Source organism: Zootermopsis nevadensis, unplaced genomic scaffold (genome assembly GCF_977971745.1).
Source record: "Zootermopsis nevadensis isolate Lab colony 2312 unplaced genomic scaffold, Znev_1.0 Znev_ptg000028l, whole genome shotgun sequence".
In the NCBI taxonomy this organism is placed as follows: domain Eukaryota; kingdom Metazoa; phylum Arthropoda; class Insecta; order Blattodea; family Termopsidae; genus Zootermopsis; species Zootermopsis nevadensis.
Genome location: NW_028259160.1, coordinates 22,129,561 through 22,150,521, shown reverse-complemented (window position 1 = coordinate 22,150,521; position 20,961 = coordinate 22,129,561). Strand labels below are relative to the sequence as shown.

The window sequence follows — 20,961 nt, the reverse complement described above, 5'->3', positions numbered from 1 at the left end:
TCTATGGGAGATAGGAGTTGAAGGAGATTGGATTTTGTTGGCCCAGGACAGGGTCCGGTGGAGGGCTTTGGTTAATTCGGTGATGAACCTTCGGGTTCCGTAAGCCATCTGGTTGGTTGGGTCCACTATTTGGGAAGCCTGAGGGGAAGAGACCGTTGGGAGACCTAGACGTAGATGGGAAAATAATCTCAGGCGGGATCTATGGGAGATAGGAGTTGAAGGAGACTGGATTTTGTTGGCCCAGGACTGGGTCCGGTGGAGGGCTTTGGTTAGTTCGGTGATGAACCTTCGGGTTCGGTAAGCCATCTAGTTAGTTATTAATGTACTGAAACGTTTTAATTATAGGTGAATTTTCGAAATCTAGATTTAAAAAAATTACGGGGAATACCTTTAGATGAGAATTAAAAAAAATAGTTAGGGTAACGTTCTAGTGAAAATAGGCATACTTCAAAAATTTAAACTTAGTATCATATCAGATGACTCCAAGGATAACTTGTTGCAAAATTCCATGAATCTCTGGAATTGATAATGAACGTACAGCAAGCACTGAAACTCAGTAAATTTAGAGCGAAGAAAATGTGTAAACTGAACAGTCTTGTCAGAACGGGTAGCTGGCAGAACCAGGGTCTCAGATAATACATACACCTGATGATCATAACGAAAGAAAATGTAAACCAAGAGACGCAGACAAATCATTGAGGAAAAATTACTAGAAGTGGAACGAGAAAAATTTCAGTTTTTCATAACGAAGTATGGTAATCGAGCTTCAACCTCTCATGCGCAAGAAAGCGACTACAATTTTTGTTAAGGTAGGTGACTTTTTTAAAAAAACACCAGCCAAAGTATAAAAATGACAATTCATATGGTATTACAGCAATTTTCTTAGAAGAGGATAAGTTTTCCTCAGGATCATCAACAGCTGTGTCCACACTTCAGTCACACAACATCAATTCAGAAATCAGTGATTCATACCTACAGATATATTCTGATCACTCATTATCACTTCCAAATTATTTTACAACTTTTCAGTGAACGATTATCAATTTAAAAATGTATGTACGTTTTGGTGTACTGTTACCTGTCAATAATATATTACAAATTGATTTCTTACTGTCTGTCGATTACACGCTAGATATCCTACGTGTCACCAACGGTGCTCACGTATAAGTGTATTGATTTTTTTAAATTAAACTTGATGTGTTATGTCACTGATATTTGTCAATAAATAGGCCATATCTCTATTCCTTACTTCCTGAGAATACGATAAAATTCGGGCGTTTCATTGTAGACACCCTGTACAATAAAATATACAAACAAAAATAGTACAAAGACCAGATATAATAAGTAAGAAAAATCATACCTCAATTCAATTGTTAATCGTTCTGATGGTAAAATAGTCTCTGAAATTAATCTGCTTCCTTATTGCGTCCTCAGCAGCATTTAATAAGTACGGGTAATACTTATAAAGTATCTTCGTCTGCAAGCACCATAAAAAGTGTGTGGAATTAACTTTGACTTCTGTCTCTCTGGTAAACACATTTCTCCCTCCGAATCCATTTCCATACTGACGCTAGCGCCACCGTTCGTGCGTGGTCGTTTCCAGTACTACCAGTTCGCCGATCGCACGAACCCTCCCGATATCGGCCGACTACTAGTCCACGCGAGAATAAGCTTGCAGTTTGACAAGTGAGGTTATAAAAGCTGACAATAATAAAGGTATGCTTATCCGAATTATGGTCAAACATATTAAAGAAGGAATAGCTACAACACTTATAATACAGCATTAACAGCGAAGAAACGAGAACAAAACATATCAACTTACGAACATATTTACTATTAATACCACAGATTATGAGAAAACCTATGTTAGTTCGTATAATACCAGAAAATTATTCGCTAACACAGTGATAACATAAAAAAGAGAATCCACATATTGCATTACGTAAATGGATGGTAAAATATCAGTCATAACAAATGAAGGAGTCGGAAAAATGGGGGTTATCAACAATACTATCACATGTTTATGTTATTTTATTGATAAGGTTGTTCAAAATAATTGAAGAACGTAATTCGTAGAATTCAACTATCGAGTAGACACACGTTAAATACAATAACAGATGAATGTGTATCTGTTTCCAAATCAGGCGATGAATTACAAATTTAAACACACCACTTATATATTGTAAATTAATATATTTAAATATTTTTAGCAATATTTATCAAAGATCTCATAAGTAATAAGTTGAACTAGCTACGGAATCAAAGGAAAAATAATTTTAGAATTTAATAGAATTAATGGCCCAATACAAACAATTTTCAACTAAAAATTGAAAACTGGGTTATTATTACAGGTTATCTGGACTTTTCATTGTGTCGTATGCAGACACCGGACACCGAATGTTACGTCTTTAGGTGAAAAGGTGGCAAATATACCAGAGTACATCCTAAGACTGTGCCATAGCTAAGGTGGTTAGCATTCATTTCCGTTTCAACTCTGTAGAGTAAAAGAATTCCAAGGTCTGTCTGTATTACGCGAGTGGGTTCCTGTAAAGTTATTTCTAACGGCCGTGTAATTTTGAGCTATTAACCTTGAAGCTAGCAACGTAACAAAGAGGCAATAAAAATTCCTATGAATGAAACATCTGTCCCACAACAAAGCCATTATCTCAGTAATGACCATGGGATGTTGAGTCACCTTGACTTTGAAGCTGGCCTCTTCCCACCGGAACTGTCATGCTTGAGTGATCCTCAGTTCTCACGGATCGATTTCACTGCGTGCAAAACATCACTCGTTTATTTGTAAACGCGTTAAAAATTTCTGTGTATAAACACGCAAAAAGAATTCCGTTCCGTAAGCACTGACAACATTACGCTGAGGAGAGTTTGGACCAATCAGAGAAGAGAACATTCAAATATGAGAAGCTTCGTAACTTGTAATTTCTTACTACGATAAAATAATTGACTGAGATTGGTGGAACATGAAGCACGCATTAAGATGATAAATGCATAGAAAATTTTAGTCGCGTAAACTAATTGAAATAAATTATTTTGGAGAACTGGCTCTTTGACATTGAAATTTGTCTTGATGTTTTTAGGTTATGTGAACGTAGATTCCATTTAGCTGGCACAAGACAGAGTCAAGGTCACGTGGATACTTTGAGAGTGAAATATTGGCGTCAGTGTCTATGAAAACAAAAATTACGAAATGTAACAATTGTATATGGCACATTCATAAACGAAATTAAGATATTTAAGATACAGGAAGTGTTACAAATGAATGTTATGAGGCTGTAATGATGACAGTGAACACAAAATTTAAATAACATGATAACAGTAGATACGTTTCTGAAAAAAGAAGAACGACAAAGCGAAATACAGAATAATCGCACAACGCCCAACAATGAGACGGCCTTGGGCAGAAATCTGAGACCGAAGGCGTTTGTTGATTTATAAAGACATTGTTGGGAACAGTGTGAGAGGGACAGAAACCAAAATTGAAAATCAAGAATTCGGAATTTGTAACTGTTGTGAAATAAACTCGTTATTAGAATTTTTTCCATTAATATTATTTCACTATTAGAGCGTCCTTCTAGCCAGCTGTGACGACAGAGTTTTTGGTTTGATTATTTTACATCCAGATTATATCAGCTGTCACAAAATTTTGTGCTTCAAGGAAACCAAAGGTCTCCCCCCCCCCCCCCCAAAAAAAAACCCTTACTCTGCTGCTCCAAGTGAAGACTACGGCGTTTCTAGCTTTGCTAAAATGCAAGTTCTGAGTTGTCTTTACTCGCCTAGGCTCTAGATTATTTAACGGTGAACGATTTCAAATAAAGCATGAAATTTGGTAGCAGAAGTCGTTAACACGAAAATATACAGAGCGATTCCTAATTTCACGCAATAAACATTAAGAATCCGCAAAAACGAAGTCAACGCATTCTTACGAACACGTCACAATCGATTTTTTAGAACGTGAACAAAATAAATCGAATGAGACATGCAATGGTTTCATTTAGGAGAGCGCAATTATTTATTTGATGTCAACATAATAGCTTCTCGGTGTTGAGAAAAATTTGCTCAGAAATTCTCTACGGTATTCCGAAAGCATAACTAAGTCCTATGACGCCAAGATTTCGTGGTACGCTCGACAATTCTCACGTGTTAACGCCTTTAGAATAAATTATGCCCGACAGATGGCTCCACAGGCCGATCGCCATCATTAAGATCTAATTCTGACTGGGACCTGTTCATATACGTTCTTGGCAGATGATCCAGAAGTGGTTTGCCATTGCCTTCTTTTGTGTGTGAATGGAGTAATTGTTGGGATGCCACGGAGGAAAAATCCGTGTTGCCTAGACCACGGCCTTGCCCAACACAAGTTAAAAATTCGGGCACCGCCGGGAATCGAACCCGAGGATTACAAGGCCAGCGTTCTAACCGCTAGACCACCGTGGCTGTTTGCTATCACTCTATAAGCTAAAAAATTATTCATTCAAGAACAAGCTGTATCACTGTCAAATGCATGCAAACCAAATTAATTGATTAATATAAAGGCATTTAAAAGCGATACAAAATGTAAATTTGGATAAACTTTTGCTTTATGGATGTCTGTCTGTAGAATAAAAGCCACGAATATGGACGATGGTGTGATTGAAATATAAATTTTGTTAGATTTAGCACGGAAAGACCCAGACATGACCTTGTAGAAACAGGGTGTGTACATAAGGCTTGACAGTCTCAGGACTGGATCTGGGTGGGCTCTTGCGAGCTTAGTAATGGATCTGAGGGTTGCATCACCTTCTTGCGTAAGGAAATATAAAGGGAAGACGTTCATCCATCTTGTATTCCCGAATTGTTAGGAATAAAGCAAAACTGCATTCTCACGCCTCATGATGGAGACCACCGGAGGACTCCTGAGACCATGGTAACGAAGTACCTTGCTGTTCCGTAAATTATGACGAATGTCTTGGCCAGCTAAGCGACTACTAGCCTCGCAATGACTCCGCTCCATGGAATCAGTTGCCTTCAAACACACGCTAACCTTACATTTGGGTAATACATGGACTCATTCTACAGATGATATATATTCGCACAAAGTTTGGGTTAAAAATAAAGCCAGTTTTTGTCATACTAAATTCTGACAAAATTACCTCACAGTAACAGATACTCATTTCAGATGGCAAAGTGTTAATCGTCATTACTCAGCCGGTAATGAAATAAAGGATATTTGCAACTGAGAGTAAGTTCGTAGAAATCTGCCATTTTAAGCACCACTTTTGAATTTGAATTTTGTCGGCTCACTTACCTTCATGGAATTTTTTGTATGGAATTTGGTAATACATTCGTAGGATCATCGGACTTCCATACTTCCTGTCAGCCATGATGATAAAGTGCACGTGATAACAATATTTGTGTCGACGGTTTGCATGTAAACACCACTGTTCATTGTTCCTTCTGAATTATGTTTGCTCACAGCAAAATATCTAAAGACAAACATCCCTCAGTCCAAGACAGAGCCCTTGTTTGAGCAGCCAATAAACATTCACTCCACTTTCAAGGACATTCCGTCTTCCATGAAAGCACAAGTTTCATTACGTGTTCACGAGAGCCCGCCACCGGTCACAACCGTGCCAGACGTTGTCACGACCCATTTCTCTAACCTGCCTGCATCGTAGGACACCCAATACAAGACCGTCTTCAAAATCGTCTTGTCCCTTCGCATTTTTAAATTAAATCTTCATATGCTTATCTAGAATTTTTTCACGCGTGCTATATGTCCCGCCCACCTCATCATTCTGATAAAATCAGACGAACAAAAAAGCTACGAAACACAATTTGCATATATATTTGTGGTAGAGACATTTATGTTCCTGCTAATCCTTATCTTTGCTGGCCTTGGCAACAGGATTAAAAAATGTCGCGTAATAACGACCAGAACAAGATTTTACCACGTTCAAGGTTCCACACTTGTCAACGTTAAGTTATGAAGAACACAGGACTAGGTCGTAAAACGCACATATTTTTGGTCTGATGCCAGTTATAAGGAGCGGCTACAATTTACGATTTATTGCACAAGCAGACTTTAAGTATTTTTTGTTGTTGTTAGGTTAGGTTTGACTTAGGAACATGAACAATGGCGCCTGAGCTGAACTGAAGCTGAGCAGACCACAAATTTGACCAAGACGAAGACAATTATTCAGTAATGCTAGGAACGATTATTAACAATGTATAAATTACGAGTTATTCAATTATTATTAAATAACATTATTATCATTACACATTGTAAAAACAATTCAAAACTTAAGTATTGAAATGAAATAAAACGGCCTTAACATTTGGAAAATTCTTGACATAATAATTTGAACAGAAAGTATTCAAGCAATATTACCAAATAACCATATAGATAACATATTTGAGTCAGATGGCTCTCTGGGATTTGAATCCAGAAGTGTTGCGATCGCATTGGTTGATGACATCTGCGATTAGGAGGGGAAATCACTTCAGCTGAAGGCCTCCATGATTCGGGAGTGTGGGCTTTGCCCCTTTGGAATTATTCTGTTATTTGCCTTACAACTGAGGAAAAGCACGGAAAACCTCAGTCAGGGTAACCGAATGGTCAGGTCACTTGTGCCGACTTGCGACCGTGGTTTTAGGGGCAGCCTCGACTGGCCTGAGCATAAATCTTCCTCGGTATCCCACGTGTCTCTACAGAGCCCTTGGTCAGCACAAGTGCCTCAGAGTCAGAAAAGCTATTCCATGCGCACTGTTCATGAAGTCACACACTCAGAATAACTAAGAGAAGTCCTTGTAACAGATACGTTATATCGTTAGCTTATTATGGAATACACTAGCTTAGAATGTCCTCTGAAAGTCAAGAAGTGTGTCGAACAGTAACACAACTACTGCAACATTATCTTTGCAAATCATTTTGGAAGTATAAAATTTAAGTCACATAAATAAAACCTCTGGACTAGGGGCTCTCGCTACTGGTGAGACGACAGTCCCGTCAGGCAGTCTGTCCCTTATTAAAAGAACTTTGATTGCATGGATGTGGAGCTGAATCCAAAAGGTTGGGACAACCTTGGCTGAAGGCCTCCATAATTGGGCAATGTGGGCAGTGCCCCTTTTCAATTGTACCTAGTTATATGCCCCACAACCAAGAAAGAGGTTAGCGTGCTTGCCACTGGACCCAAGGTTCGCAGGTTCAAACCTGGCCGAGGTAGATGGATCTTTAAGGGTGGTAACAATCCACAGCACGACAATTTCCCTCGGAGCGGTCCCATGTCGTAGATTTACGGCACGTAAAAGAACCTTACGAGCATGAACGAGATGTTTCGTAATCAAAATTAAGCGGCCATTTCTCACCCAAGTCTCTCCTGATTCACTGCTAGATGGCTCTGGCAGTTAAAATCAGGACTGAGTAGAAACTGTGTAGAGGCAGTGGGTTGGTCACTAACTACTCACAAATGTACACTTAAAAGACTAATAGGACAAGTTTCCTTGAGCGACTGTCGCGGAACAGGTCTATGGCTCATTCTTTTAATGAAAATTAATAAATAAATGAGAAACCTAAGTCAGGGTACTTGCATTAGACACTAATTGCTGTATTGACGGGAGATCAGTATTTGTAATTCTACCAGATGTTCCCAACTCTTTCCACCAGCCTGCAGAATGGCCACTTACATTCAGAACGCTGTCTTAAGTTCCTCGAACATCACGTCTTTTGCAGACTACATGGCGCAACAACCCAGAGACAGCCGTCTTCAGACTCGCCGCCACGAAAACCTCAAATCCCATCACGTGAGGTGTACACATTGCACTCAATGGAGGTAACGAATCACATGAGTGGTGGGGGGGGGGGGGGGGGACAAAGGACACCAGAAAGCTTCCGTTGCTAGGGGTAACATAACACAACACTACCTGTATCACAGTGGCGGGGGCAAGGGGCTCGCTGCAGTAAAATTACACGGCCGCAGAAAGCAAAGTGCCTATTATATTGAAAATAATAAAATGGCGCTTTCATCACAACTAAAAATATTGAACGCACTTGTTACAGCCTGCGCTCACACTAAAATTTGGTGACGGTGCAGAAAGCCTATAATGAATTTGACAAGCTCATTTATTAAAAATATTTTCCAGACATTTATAACTGCCGTGCTGTGCTGACGCTATAATCAGATAAATAGTTCCAATTAATTGTAAGGTTATTCAATTACACTTCAACTGCACACATTATGTAATACCGGAGGAGATTAAATGGGAAGGCGATAATGAACAAGGAGGCAGCGGTAATATCCCAACATTCATCTGGAAATTAATGAAAAATCACGAGAACCCTCATTCGGGATACGTGGCAAAATTACGGAGATTCAGAGCGGACACCTCTTCTAAGACAAATTTAAAGTATTTCTGCTAAAATAGTTTCAGTACTTCTGTAAATACACCCTTGCCCTTACCCGTAAGTAACTAATTCAAGCTCCGTTTAAAATCCGTAAAATATCTTGACAGTCAACCGACACAGTGACAAGATTTATTACATCAGCGGTAACAAAGAATTGCACAGAGCACAGATATCAATTAGTAAATCTCTATTTTTCGCGTGTTCCTAGTTAGGACCGCTACATCCGATGACTGATGCTTAAACGGTGGCGGTAAGCACAGACTTTTCGTACCTGAAGGCTGTAGCGAGTTCGCTTTCATTCAAACAAAACTCGTAGAAAATAGGAAAAAATCTGTACTTCATTATTAAAACATAAGAATAACTGTGACGCAGTAACACGATTTTATGAACTGCCTTCCGGCAAACCTTCGACCCGCAACACAAAACTCACTACTTAACAGTAAAAGACGAAGCCTCTAGAAAAACTGCTGTTTCCATTCTACAAAGAATTATCTTCTAAAACAAAAATATAATTTCTACTACATATTTGTAATTTAATGCCCCAACAATTTTTTTTGCGAGGCTTAATCATTTAAGAATCCAAATTCAGAAATAGTTTCGAAGCACTTAATATAATGAATTCTTCTCTGGCTAATGGCTGCGTAAGCCAGTTTAATGAAGTAAACACCGGCGTTTCGAGAACCATCTTTGTCCTCAGGGTACTCGCGAGGAGGTACAAGGACGAAGACGGTTCTCAAAACGTTGGCGTTTTCTCCGCTAAACACCCCCCCCCCCCCCGACACGTCAGGTAGCCCAAGAAGAATTCATTATACTTAGTCACCGTGAAAGCTTCAGATCATACAACACTTCAAAATTAATCTAAGTATCAAGCATCCGAACCCCAGTTACTAGACTGAGACGCTCCAATGAAAACACTATCTTCTGTCCTTGCAGAATACAGAGACTCCTTACTGGAAAAACTGCGGTCAGCAGATGTTAATGAAGTAAAGAAGAATTAGGGTTTCGAAAACTTAAAATCATCTAACCACGAGTTTCTTTAAAAAATAAATAAAAAACCACATAATTAATAAAGAAATATATTAAAAATTATAATATTGATGCAAAATTTAAATAATTACTATAAGAGCGTAGTGCTGAGAAATGCCGAATGGTGTGAATGTGTTCGTGCAATGCAAGTGGGCTAAAAAGACAATTAATGCTACAGTGAAATATCATTCTAACCGAAGCTGAAGTAATGGAATATTTAGTAAAATCATTTTTCTGGACCTCGCCATTAACTGGACCATCTGTTTGACTTCGATCGGATAGCAGCTGCACGATTAAACCGTCTGCGTAAACATCCGCTTTCTGTACTCTCTCACTTAATATTTCAATGGGCCGTGACGCAAACACGACATTCCGGAGGCAAATCAGACGCTTATTGCTGTGGACTGCTTTCAGAAAGCTGGAATTGTACTGCGAGACAAATTGAAAGCAAAACTAAAAGTGACACAAACGTGAACGAATGTAGCGTAAAGTAATGTGAGGTGGCACTGAACAACTTTATTGGTGTGGATAATGACGCCAATGTTGTTCAGTAGCTCACAGGCGAAGAGATTGTGTCATAAATCTTTATGGAAAGAGACGGGGACGACGACGTGACACCGACCGGACGGCAAGGAAGAAGACGATGACAATGAGATTGTAATTACACTTACGGAAGCAGCCAATACGGCGCATCGTAATGACGAGGAGAGAACTTTCCAGACCGTGTGTCGCAGAGCAGTGAAATTATCGAAGATTCTACCACGAAATCATGACCAAAACAGGCCGTGTGCAGAAAAAAAATATGCATCTTTTACGTACCTGTCATTCTAACATTTGAAATGTGTTTTATGTTCTGAAACTTTGATGTAAAGAATATAATTTCGTCACTGTACCAATTACTTCTGGACAGGCTTACCACAACCCCATGCAGACTAACAAAAATGTGTTTTCGCAGCTCACCGATTGAAGGCAAATGTCGCAGCGAAGGGAGATATTTACTTGATGCGGACTAAAGTAAAATTTCCCCGCTATACGGTAACGGACGCTTCTTCCTCTTCAGTCAGATATTGCAGCGGAGGGGCTACGACAGTTTGTGGAATGGGCCAGAATTATTCTTGAATGACCGCAGTCCAACTTCATTCTCAAATGACGGGCAGAAAATTCCAGAGATACCACAGAAAAATTTGGAAAATAAATTACATTAAACATAACTACATTTTTAGAATTTCCAGTCATGGCATTGTCTCTCATACATGAATGTTCATTAATCTGCAAATCCACTTTCATTATTGCAAACTGAGTATGAAGTTATTAGTCACAAAACTTGCTCGTCACACACCGACATAACCACAACTCAAATTCTTAGTCAAAACTAACTTGATGCACATTTTACACAAAATCATCATACATATTACTAAATTATGAGTGCAGGAGGAAGAAGGTAGAGAAAGTCATCGTGAGCCCAGTCCGTTAAAATTACCCTAAAAGAATTCAACTCTCAGACACCTCACAGTCACTGCGGCATGTATCATCAGTCATCAGCAATTCAATCCAACATTCTTTAGGCCATGTTTTTCAATATACCTGTGGCGGGCATTCTCTATTAGACGAGCTTTGCGTTCATTGAAAGACGTCATTCGCTCCTGCGCTGAGCGGGCGAATGAAGGCGCTGATGTATCCAAACATGAAACCTGCAGAAAAATAATGCACAATGAGGACTGGCATTGTCAAGATTTTCTTTTCAATTTCCAACTTGTAAATCAGAATTCCGTTTTAAATTGTGCACAATTTTTGGCCAGCAGAGTTCATGACATATACAGGATGAGTCAGAAGTATGTCAAGCGCCTTCTTGAAACAAGGTTGCTATTAAGTGCTGCATTTGACAAAGTTGTAATTATTATATTATGATTACACTTCTGCCAAATTAAAGTACGAAGTATGTGCCAAGTATCATATTAAAATTAAATTTTGTTTTGTCTTGGAAGTGGTCATATGCCACTTTTAGGGTCACGAGGTGCATGCTATACATGGCACATGTACCACACGTTGTTTATCACTGCTCTAACCTTCTGCCTGTGATTTTAAATCTGATATAATTTTCCTGCGGAAAAAACTTTGTAGCTTGGAATTCTTCTTTAAATTCACACTTTACGTTTTCAGAACAGTTTTAGAGAAGTGTTAAATATTTTATGTGGCAAGGTTTGTTTTGAATGCTAATTAATAATTATTCTACGTCCACATCTTAGTCATCTATGGTTTCACTTATTGCTTCAAGAGAGAAGCTTGAATGTCTTATTTTTATTTTATTTATGGTTTACTTAAAAATGCTGCCAAGAACAGCACTGATTAGATGATGTTGACGCATGCAGTACTAGAAATTCAGTATCTTGCAGTGAGAGCTCTTGACGATAAATTACCTGTACAGTGTTAGCCAGCGTGTGCGTACTAGCGGAAGCCGAAGGAATGCTCTTTGACTGCTGTGCCACTGCATTCACACGGCCGGAAGACGATGATTCCACCTGCGGTATGTACGTCACGACACCCTCTAATATGTTAGAGATGGTAATATCAACACTCCGTGTTCTGCCTGTAAGATGAAATGCGATAACGCTGTGGTTCACCATGAACAGCAAAAATTTGAAAGGAATAAAGTAAAATCCCACTTTAAGTTCCTGCTTCTCGTTCTTGGTGAAATGAACATTTCAAGCACTGTGACAAATAAAATTGCTTAGTAATAAACAATTATCTATTTAGACATTTATTATAAGTAAAAGTAAAGCTGTCCCCACTACACGCCATGTAGGTCTTTGGGGGGGAGAGGTGGTATAGCTCCTACTCTTTCTTGACCTCGGCACTAGATGGGGCAAGTGGTCAGCGTCACGTCCCAGCCGCACTTTACCCCCAGGACCCATTGGATAGGAGGCTGGGTGGGCCCCAGAGACGAGAGGCTAGAGGAAAAATCCTCTGCCCCGTTCAGGATCAAACCCGTCATCCAACCCGTAGCTAGTCACTATACTGACTGAGCTATCTCGGCTCCCCAGACATTTATTATTAGAAGAGCAATGATGATTGATGCGCCTCAAACTGCCATCACATCTTGAGAAATAAGCTAACTGCACACTAGAGGTTTCTATGACTGCTAAAACAATTGAGTTCTTTAATATTAGCGTTCTGCATCAATAGCCATAACGCCAATTAAACACACAGCAAAAGAGAGGAACAGGTTGCCATCAAGTCCAACAGATGGTCTTAGATGTCTAAGAGCTTTACAGATGTCCAATTCAGAAACACAGGATAATGATAAGAATTTGGAGGACTACACAAAGGAGAGTAATACTCCCGAAAAAGAGGTATCGTAGATCGACTTAAAATGCTTAGCAAAAGCAATGACAACTTTGTGGGGTTCTGCAAAATAAGTACCATCAACGTCAAGCTGGACAGAAGTGAAATTTATTTTTATGTAAGATGCCACTACCTGGGCTGCGACCTTAAATTGCCATCAACAGACTTCAACCATCTAAAGCGGTCCATCCACGTACGAGTCTGGCTCGCGAGTCCGGCTCGGTTTGGGTTCCATTCAGCCAAACTCGTTTGTGGGTCGGGTGCCTTAAGTTTGGGAGTCTGCTATGCATGTGTGGTGAAATATATCCGAGCCAGACTCGCAAGTCAGACTCATACGTGGATGGGCCGCTTAAGTCTATGTCAGACTTAATAGTAGCTTTCACTAGCTTATGATAGAAGGAAACTTTTCTATAACAGTTGGAATTTTTCTCTTTAAAATGTCTTTTTACCAAATGTAACACTGCAAAGCACTCAAAAGCCAATGAGGTGATTTCGACTTTCTGGTAAACCCAGCATTTCGGACATCATCATTAAGGCTGGTGACATCGCCATCAGAGACGATACTGTATATAAAAGACCAGTCTTAAGTTGAGAGAGTGTCGTCATGGAAACTAAAAGTTCATAAGAGCCCATCAGTGGTACTTATCTTCAGCCAAACGAACGCCGCCCACACCCTTCGACCCTGTTTCTCTAAGAACCATCTAAATGGCTACCTCCCACTGGCAACACAAAAGGAAAACCAAAAATCTTACGTGGTTCTTAGTGTAAGAAAATTAGTCTGTTGCACGCTACTCACCAAGATCTCTAATGATGACATCACGAGGCACGTATGGCAGAACTTCACCCACCTGGTGAGCCATGCGCTGCAGTTCAGACGTAGGTGAAGTGCGAACAATTATGGGCTGATTTTGCTCCAATAAGTATCGTTTCTCATACTCTGCCTTGTCTGAAGCAGTGTGCTGACTTGCCACCACTCCCAGATCTTCCGCCAACAGCTTTGCAACGCGTTCCCCTAATTGAACGTCACTCTCGCCACTTTCCCTCGTCACTACTGGAAGATATCTGTGGCCCAAGAACATTAAAATTCTGTAGAAAGCATTACCAAAAGGTCACATTTATTTCTTATTGCTCAAAGATAAAATTCTCTGGTACTGACTAAAAACAAAGCAATCTTTGGTCCAATCAACGAAATTATTTAATGTAATATACAAAGCACACAATATCTGGAATATACTGTTTCAAACTCTTCTTTAGGAGTACCGTTACTTCTGCGCCTCTCATAGATTGCGATTGGAGGGGGTGACGAGTCATGACTCTGCCCGACTTCCTGGACGCGGATGGTCCCGACATTGTGATAAAACTGTAATACTAAATGATAAACTACGGCCCGGAATTTAAAAAATTAAACAAAAACCTGAATATAAAATGCGACGAGAAAAAGAAAATTACATTAATTGAGGAATTGATACAGTTCTACAGCAATTTTAAGTACGCAAATTTCATAAAATAAAACATTTTTCACGTATTTTGTGTTGACTGCTGAAAATCTTGGAACGCAACCTAATGTATTTACATATGTTCCCATTATATTTTTTGCTTCAATTTACGCCGCTTCATCTCATGAACAACCCTGGCGTAAACCGAGTCCTACCCGTGTGTTCCAAAGATATGGCCGTGAAACCAATAAAATCTTACCTGAGAGTAAATTGAGTGCAGGGAACAAATAGAAACCAGAATATGTCTGCCCACAATCCAGTACCCAAAGCTGAAGCTGCAACATCAGCAAATGGTGGCCGCCACACTTGAATAGCTACTGGCTGAATGGCGTCACTCAGACAAAATGACCACGAGGAAAACCTGTCAACAGCAAGCGGAGACGGTGCTGCACCCAGAGGCAAGATGAAGAAACAAAGAAAGGTGTTTTGTCCCTGATTCTTAAATGTCTGTGTGTGACAAAAGTCATTAAAAATAGTTTGAAAAAAAAAAGCCAGGAACGAAAGTCATTTAAGAGAAGAATGAGATGAGCGGGGCATGTAGCGTGCATGGATGGGACAAGAGGTGTGCACCGGGTATTGGTTGGGAAGTCTGAGCGGAAGAGACCTCTTGAGAGACCTAGACGTAGATGGGAGGATAATCTCAGGCGGGATCTATGGGAGACAGGAGTTGAAGGAGACTGGATTTTGTTGGCCCAGGACAGGGTCCGGTGGAGGGCTTTGGTTAATTCGGTGATGAACCTTCGGGTCCCGTAAGCCATTGGTTGGTTGGGTCCACTATTTGGGAAGCCTGAGGGGAAGAGACCTCTGGAGAGACCTAGACGTAGATGGGAGGATAATCTCAGGCGGGATCTATGGGAGACAGGAGTTGAAGGAGACTGGATTTTGTTGGCCCAGGACAGGGTCCGGTGGAGGGCTTTGGTTAATTCGGTGATGAACCTTCGGGTCCCGTAAGCCATTGGTTGGTTGGGTCCACTATTTGGGAAGCCTGAGGGGAAGAGACCTCTGGAGAGACCTAGACGTAGATGGGAGGATAATCTCAGGCGTGATCTATGGGAGATAGGAGTTGAAGGAGACTGGATTTTGTTGGTCCAGGACAGGGTCCGGTGGAGGGCTTTGGTTAATTCAATGATGAACCTTCGGGTTCCATAAGCCATCTGGTTGGTTAGTTAGTTATGAGCAGAATATCTACAACAAGGAAATTTTTGAAGAGCTGAGATAAACATGGGAATTATTATTAAATTTTTTTATACAAATAACTTGGGAGGATGTGAGATGGACTGGACTCATTCATCGTCCAGTAGAAGCTTTTCATGTTGGTTGTGCTGAACCTCTGGATTCTGTGACTGACACTGAATTAAGAGCAAGCAACTGTACTTTATTCACTTAACTCCAATTCACACCACAACACCACGTTCGTCAGAGATCATTCTATTACTCTATGGAAATGCTCTACTAAATATTCATTAAAATTACAACAAACTACAAGAAATCAGCACTTACTTAAGCAGTCCCACCTTCCCATTTGTGGTGGAGCCCTCGGGATGACACAAGAGCGGAGTAGACGACTTCTCAAAGTGGCTACGGATATTGGCCACTAGTACGTCCCTTCCTTGCCTCAGCCCAAACTCCTTTATCCCTAATGCCCTGCAGAATGGTGCTGGAAGCTCCCACACACTGGGCTGCAGGTAATCAACACAACCAATGAGTTAAGCTACAAACGCATAATTGATGTGTCTTGAAGTGTATTTGTAATTGGTACCACATACAAAATTTGTAGGTACATGTACGATACAAAATGTAACATGGCTGTTAATTTACTGGGCAAAGACATAAATAAAAGGCAAAGAAACTGCTCCGTTAGATGCCAGACAGGAAACTGGCGTAGAATTAAATGCCAAGGAAAGAAAGTCTTATCATCAGACTACATTATAATACGTGAATAGGTAAATCCTCAAAAATGCGCCAAAGTTCAAATATTTTTGGAATGACATTAAGAAATCAAAATTATATTTACAAAGAATTTAAGACCAAATTTAATTCGGGGAATGTTTGCTACCACGCCGTTAAGGACATTCTTATTCCCGTATGCTATCTAAACAGATTAAAATTTAAAACTCTATAAATTAACTTACTTTTTTGTATAGGTGTGAAATACTCTGTCAAATTAAGGGAAGAACACAGATTAAGGATGTCTGAATACAGAGAAGGGGGATGGGGTTCGAGGAATCTGACGATGGTTAGGTAATTAGGGACTTCCATCATTTGTACTTTCCACCAGAAAAAATTAGGAAGATCAACTTGGGATGACATGGGTATGGCACGCAGTAAGCATCGGGAAGACAAGTAATGTGTACAAAATTTTGGTTGGAAAGCCTGAAGGGAGGAGTCTGTTCAGAACGGGGCTGTGGAGAAGGAGTCAGAAGCAATTTTAGGTGGAGTCAGAGTCGGTAAAAATGTACCGACTCCGACCTCAATAACAAAATCTTAAGAACACTTTCGCTGCCGTGTGAGTCGGCGGTGACTTCACGCTTAGGGAGATTCAACGACACGTTGAGCCACATGGTGTGGGAAAAACTTTGGCTCCGGTACCTTAAGAATACAAACTGTCTACAAATCAATCGATTTCTGCAGTAACCATTAGACGTATATTTAAATATAGGTTATAAGTCTAAAATGTAGCCTGATGATTAACGTGGTCGTGATGAAATCTCTTGTGGTACCATTTACCATTTTAATAGGTTTACCATTATTAATACATATTGAGCTTTTACGAAGGAGTCGGAGGTTTCAGTACTGACTCTACAGCCCTGGTTCAGAAGACCCAGGTATAGACGACAGCACCGTAAGGAAATAGGGCAAGAATGTACGGTGAGGATTCATGTGGCTCAGGATACGGAAGAGTGGTGGGCTCTTGTAAATACAGGTTCCACAAAAGGCAGGGTTAGCTGATGTCAGCTTCTCAACAAGGAATCAGTTCCATGCAATTAGTTAGTTGTTACTCCTTATCTTTGTGATTCTACCACACCAAAATCTTTGTGTTTGTCACACAAACAAACTGAGAAAAACAGGACAGTACTTGCAACGAAAGAAAGCAGAAACAAGAAACATTCTTGCATGTCCACTTAACCTAATTTTTATATACGTTACCAGCGATGTACAGAATGCCTAAAGTCAGTAGGCAAATTATAAAATTCAGGCATTCTACGGAATGCCGAGGAATTTTATAAAATGCCTAGAAATTTTAGGCAATGTATGAAACTAACAGTTTATTTTATACTTTGCCTAGGTATTCTATAGAATACCTGGGAATTTTAAAAATGCCTCAGATTATTTAGGCAAAGTGTATAAAAAAGAGGGGGTCACAGTGGCCGCGCGGTCTGAGGCATGGGCCTTGTGACGCTTGGTCGCTGGGACCGTGGGTTCGAATCCCACTCAAGCCATGGATGTTTGTCCGCGTTATTCTGTGTTGTTCTGTCCTGTGTACAGGTAGAGGCCTTGCGATGGCCGATCCCTCGTCCAAGGAGTCCTACCGAATGTCTATAGATCAAGCCAACGAAAAGTTGGGACACGCAGTGCTCAGGCACTTGAAGAACGGGTTGTCCCAGTATCCCAGTATATAAAAAAGAAGTTTCTATAATACGATTCATACAGTTTTATTTTATCTTTTCAAAAACTTAATATACAACAATTTTTTTTAATTCTATGCTCAGATTCAGTAGCTCGGTGTCTTTGTGACTATCTTGCACAACCTCCATCTTGACAGCTTGCCCAATCGACTTCGATTAATTTTAATTTATACAAGTAAAGAATATTAACGTTACGATTTATTTCATACTTTGGCTACTGACTTTAGGCATTCTATACATTGCCGGTAACATATATACGGTATGCATTCTGCAGGCAGTAACAAGATATGTCCGACAGATCTGACAAGGATATTTCTGACGGTTCAAGTGCTTCAAGCACATACAAAACAAAATCCTGCCTCACACTTTTAATAGCATATTTTGGCATTTCAGACCGCGGACTGAATGAGCGAGAGCACTTACGGTGATGGTCCCACATGAAAGATGCACAGCTATATGATCACAAGGTGAAACGTGATTTGCCACCAGCACTTTCAAATTCTCATCTCTCAATGCAGTGTTTTCTTGCTTCACGACAATGCCCAAGACAGTGCAAAACGAGCACAAAACAAACCTGTAACACAACATTGTTGAATTACAGGAAAAAAGTCCGTGCTTTTAACTCATCAGTGCAACAGAACTTGTAAATACATTTTGAAGAGAAAATAATACAGCGACATAAGAAATGGTCTAATTTAAAACATAGAAATGGTGATAAAAATGGATCAATTATAAAGATGGATCAATTATAAAGCTGTCCCACTACACGCCATGTAGGTCTTTGGGGGGAGAGGCGGTATAGCTCCTACTCATCCTTGACCTCGGCACTAGACGGGGGTGAGCGGTCAGCGTCACGCACCGGCCGTGCTTTACCCCCGGGGGAAAGAACCCCGGTACCCATTAGACAGGAGGCTGGGTGGGCCTCAGAGCCGGTCTGGACGCAGACGCCAGAGGGAAAAGTTGTACGACAAAACCGAACAAACATGGACATGTCTTCAACAGAAACATGCAAGCAATGGTGCAAAGAACCTTGCAAAGCAGAAGAGGAGGAAGTGATTGACCTCTCCCCCATTCTATTCTAATGTAAATCCTATTCACATGTCACTCAAAAACTGTGAGTGATACAAAAATTGTTATAATTTGCATAACCAGCATTAAAACACACACTGACAAACTAAAAACATTCGTACAACACATAATTTGTTGTAAAGTTTTACCTTTTCACAGCTGGGAGCTGTGGAAACAGGGCATCCACCAGTAGCGCCTGGAGAGCAACAAGAAACCTAACACCAGCAAGCGCAAACCCGAACGGCGCATACAGCACCAGAAACAGTGCTTTCCATCCTGAAGGATACCTGTAAAATACGCATCTAAATATAGTAATTTTTCATCACAATTTGGTAATTCAATATGGTTTCTTGTTGTGGAACAAATGGCATTTCAACAAATTTCAATCAGGTTTAACGTTATGGAATTTCAGTTCTTACTTTATAAAGTGAATTAGTTTAGGAACAACAAGTACCTACTTCACGAACATTTCACGTTGTGGTACACTGTTTTTGCTACCAAATAATGAGTCCGAGCGAAAAGACTTCGTATTATAACTCTTTCAATGGAAAGAGACATGCACATATTTTGAAAAACTTATGATAAACTCAACCATGGATGATAAATTTATGTAGGACTGTGAAACATGTTCGTAAAGTTCGTACCAAATGCAGAATTATATTTTATAAAAGGAGAAAAACATGATGTTCATATTCCAATTAAAAACAAAGATGAGCAAGCAGAACATTATTCATCCCATAAAGTAGAACGTGTTGCTGCGTAAAATATCACTACTTAAATACTAAACAGCAAGCTACGGATTACAGATGAATCACCAGTTAGTGACTGCAAGAAAAGAAGTATCCTAAGAAAGAGATTCACAAAATCACCAATCCAACAAATAAAACTTATAACACAAGTTTAAGTAATGATGCTGCACCTACTAGTACTGATTCAGAAATCACAGTACAGTTGAAATATAAATTTAGAATCAGTACCAAGAGAAGCGAAGAGATATAGTTCTTGACAATTTGCACCTCAGAGTTGGCATATAAGAAAGACAGAAAAAAGAGTCTGGACCCCTTTTCTTGGAGCAGTACTGATTTAACGATGGAAATTATGTACTAAAACAACAAACCTACAGGTTATCTTACAAATATTTGATTATTTACAACACAATATTTAGGACAATACTCCAAGGTAAGTGGTAATCTGGGCAATTAATACACGTGCGTCTATATATTATCAAAATACGCTACGGAGTCTGGGACAAACCTAAGCTCCTTTAATAAAAACGCCTTCATTATACACTGCCCCTGGTTACAGAATTTTGCCATCACTACGACCTTCTAAAAACTGCAAAGATATTCTGATGTAAAGTTCTATTTCCTGTTACTGGAAAACAATTTTGGATATTTCCAATTTTCCATTTTACTCAACTACACCAGCGGCACTGTACACTTTGTGCACACATTTTTAACAAATGTATGTCTCCACAAAATACACGCCAGTATCATAACAAAGTACTAAACGAACCTATTCCATTTATTTCATATTAATATAATACGTCCATACCGACAACATGCTTAATGTTACCTGTTTTCGTCGAAAAGTTCATTTACTTCCACATTAGACATGATACAAAGAACAAATTACTGTAACTTCCAACAACAAATTACTTCCAATATTTATAAACGTATAATATGTTCCAAAGATGATGTGACAAAATCATTAATCACGATATTTCCTGTATACTTTCAACGACGCCATGACACATTGTTAGGTTGAAATAACTATACCAAATACCGTATAAACACCTGCAGATGTGCAACTGACGATTTGTTGCTAAGCACTAATAAAATATTATAGACTATGCTGCCATCTCTTAATGGGGGATGAAATTAATATAACTGGGACAGCGACAGTACGGCTGCGTTCTGAACAATTTACTCCTGCAGCCCAAAGCACCTTGCTTGGAGGGCACCACGAATTAAAGATTCGAGTTTTGAAATCCTGCTAGTTCACC

General features: G+C 39.8%; 2 protein-coding genes across 3 annotated transcripts in view; both read right to left on the bottom strand.

Annotated features, from left to right (window-relative positions):
• The window catches only part of nebu (solute carrier family 2 member nebulosa), a 70,889-nt gene extending 65,298 nt beyond the window's left edge, over positions 1-5,591 (bottom strand). Inside the window, exon 1 of one of the 2 annotated variants that reach the window (XM_087357439.1) lies at positions 5,303-5,591. The gene's annotated coding sequence lies outside the window, so the exon portion shown is untranslated. Of the gene's footprint in view, positions 1-1,360; positions 1,522-5,302 lie in introns of those variants that run through there. The other variant, XM_087357440.1, reaches the window with a different exon arrangement.
• A 2,507-nt stretch (positions 5,592-8,098) lies between these two features.
• Positions 8,099-20,748, bottom strand: LOC110832456 (lipid droplet-regulating VLDL assembly factor AUP1-like). Its single transcript, XM_022069475.2, has 8 exons — positions 20,532-20,748; positions 19,106-19,243; positions 18,312-18,462; positions 15,763-15,941; positions 14,462-14,623; positions 13,563-13,828; positions 11,842-12,011; positions 8,099-11,115 (listed from the first exon to the last, which is right to left on the bottom strand). Exons 1-8 carry the CDS (start codon positions 20,570-20,572, stop codon positions 10,963-10,965), a joined length of 1,260 nt encoding a protein of 419 aa, XP_021925167.1. The 5' UTR covers positions 20,573-20,748; the 3' UTR covers positions 8,099-10,962.
• Positions 20,749-20,961: the final 213 nt, after the last annotated feature.

Bases quoted from the DNA above. Each gene is read 5' to 3' on its own strand.
- LOC110832456 (XM_022069475.2), bottom strand. From the start codon at position 20,572: ATGTCTAATGTGGAAGTAAATGAACTTTTCGACGAAAACAG. The intron at 15,942-18,311 runs GTAAGTGCTCTC...GATTACCTGCAG, and splicing joins TTTCATGTGGGACCATCACC to CCCAGTGTGTGGGAGCTTCC. The intron at 11,116-11,841 runs GTAATTTATCGT...ATTTTTCTGCAG, and splicing joins CGCTGGCTAACACTGTACAG to GTTTCATGTTTGGATACATC.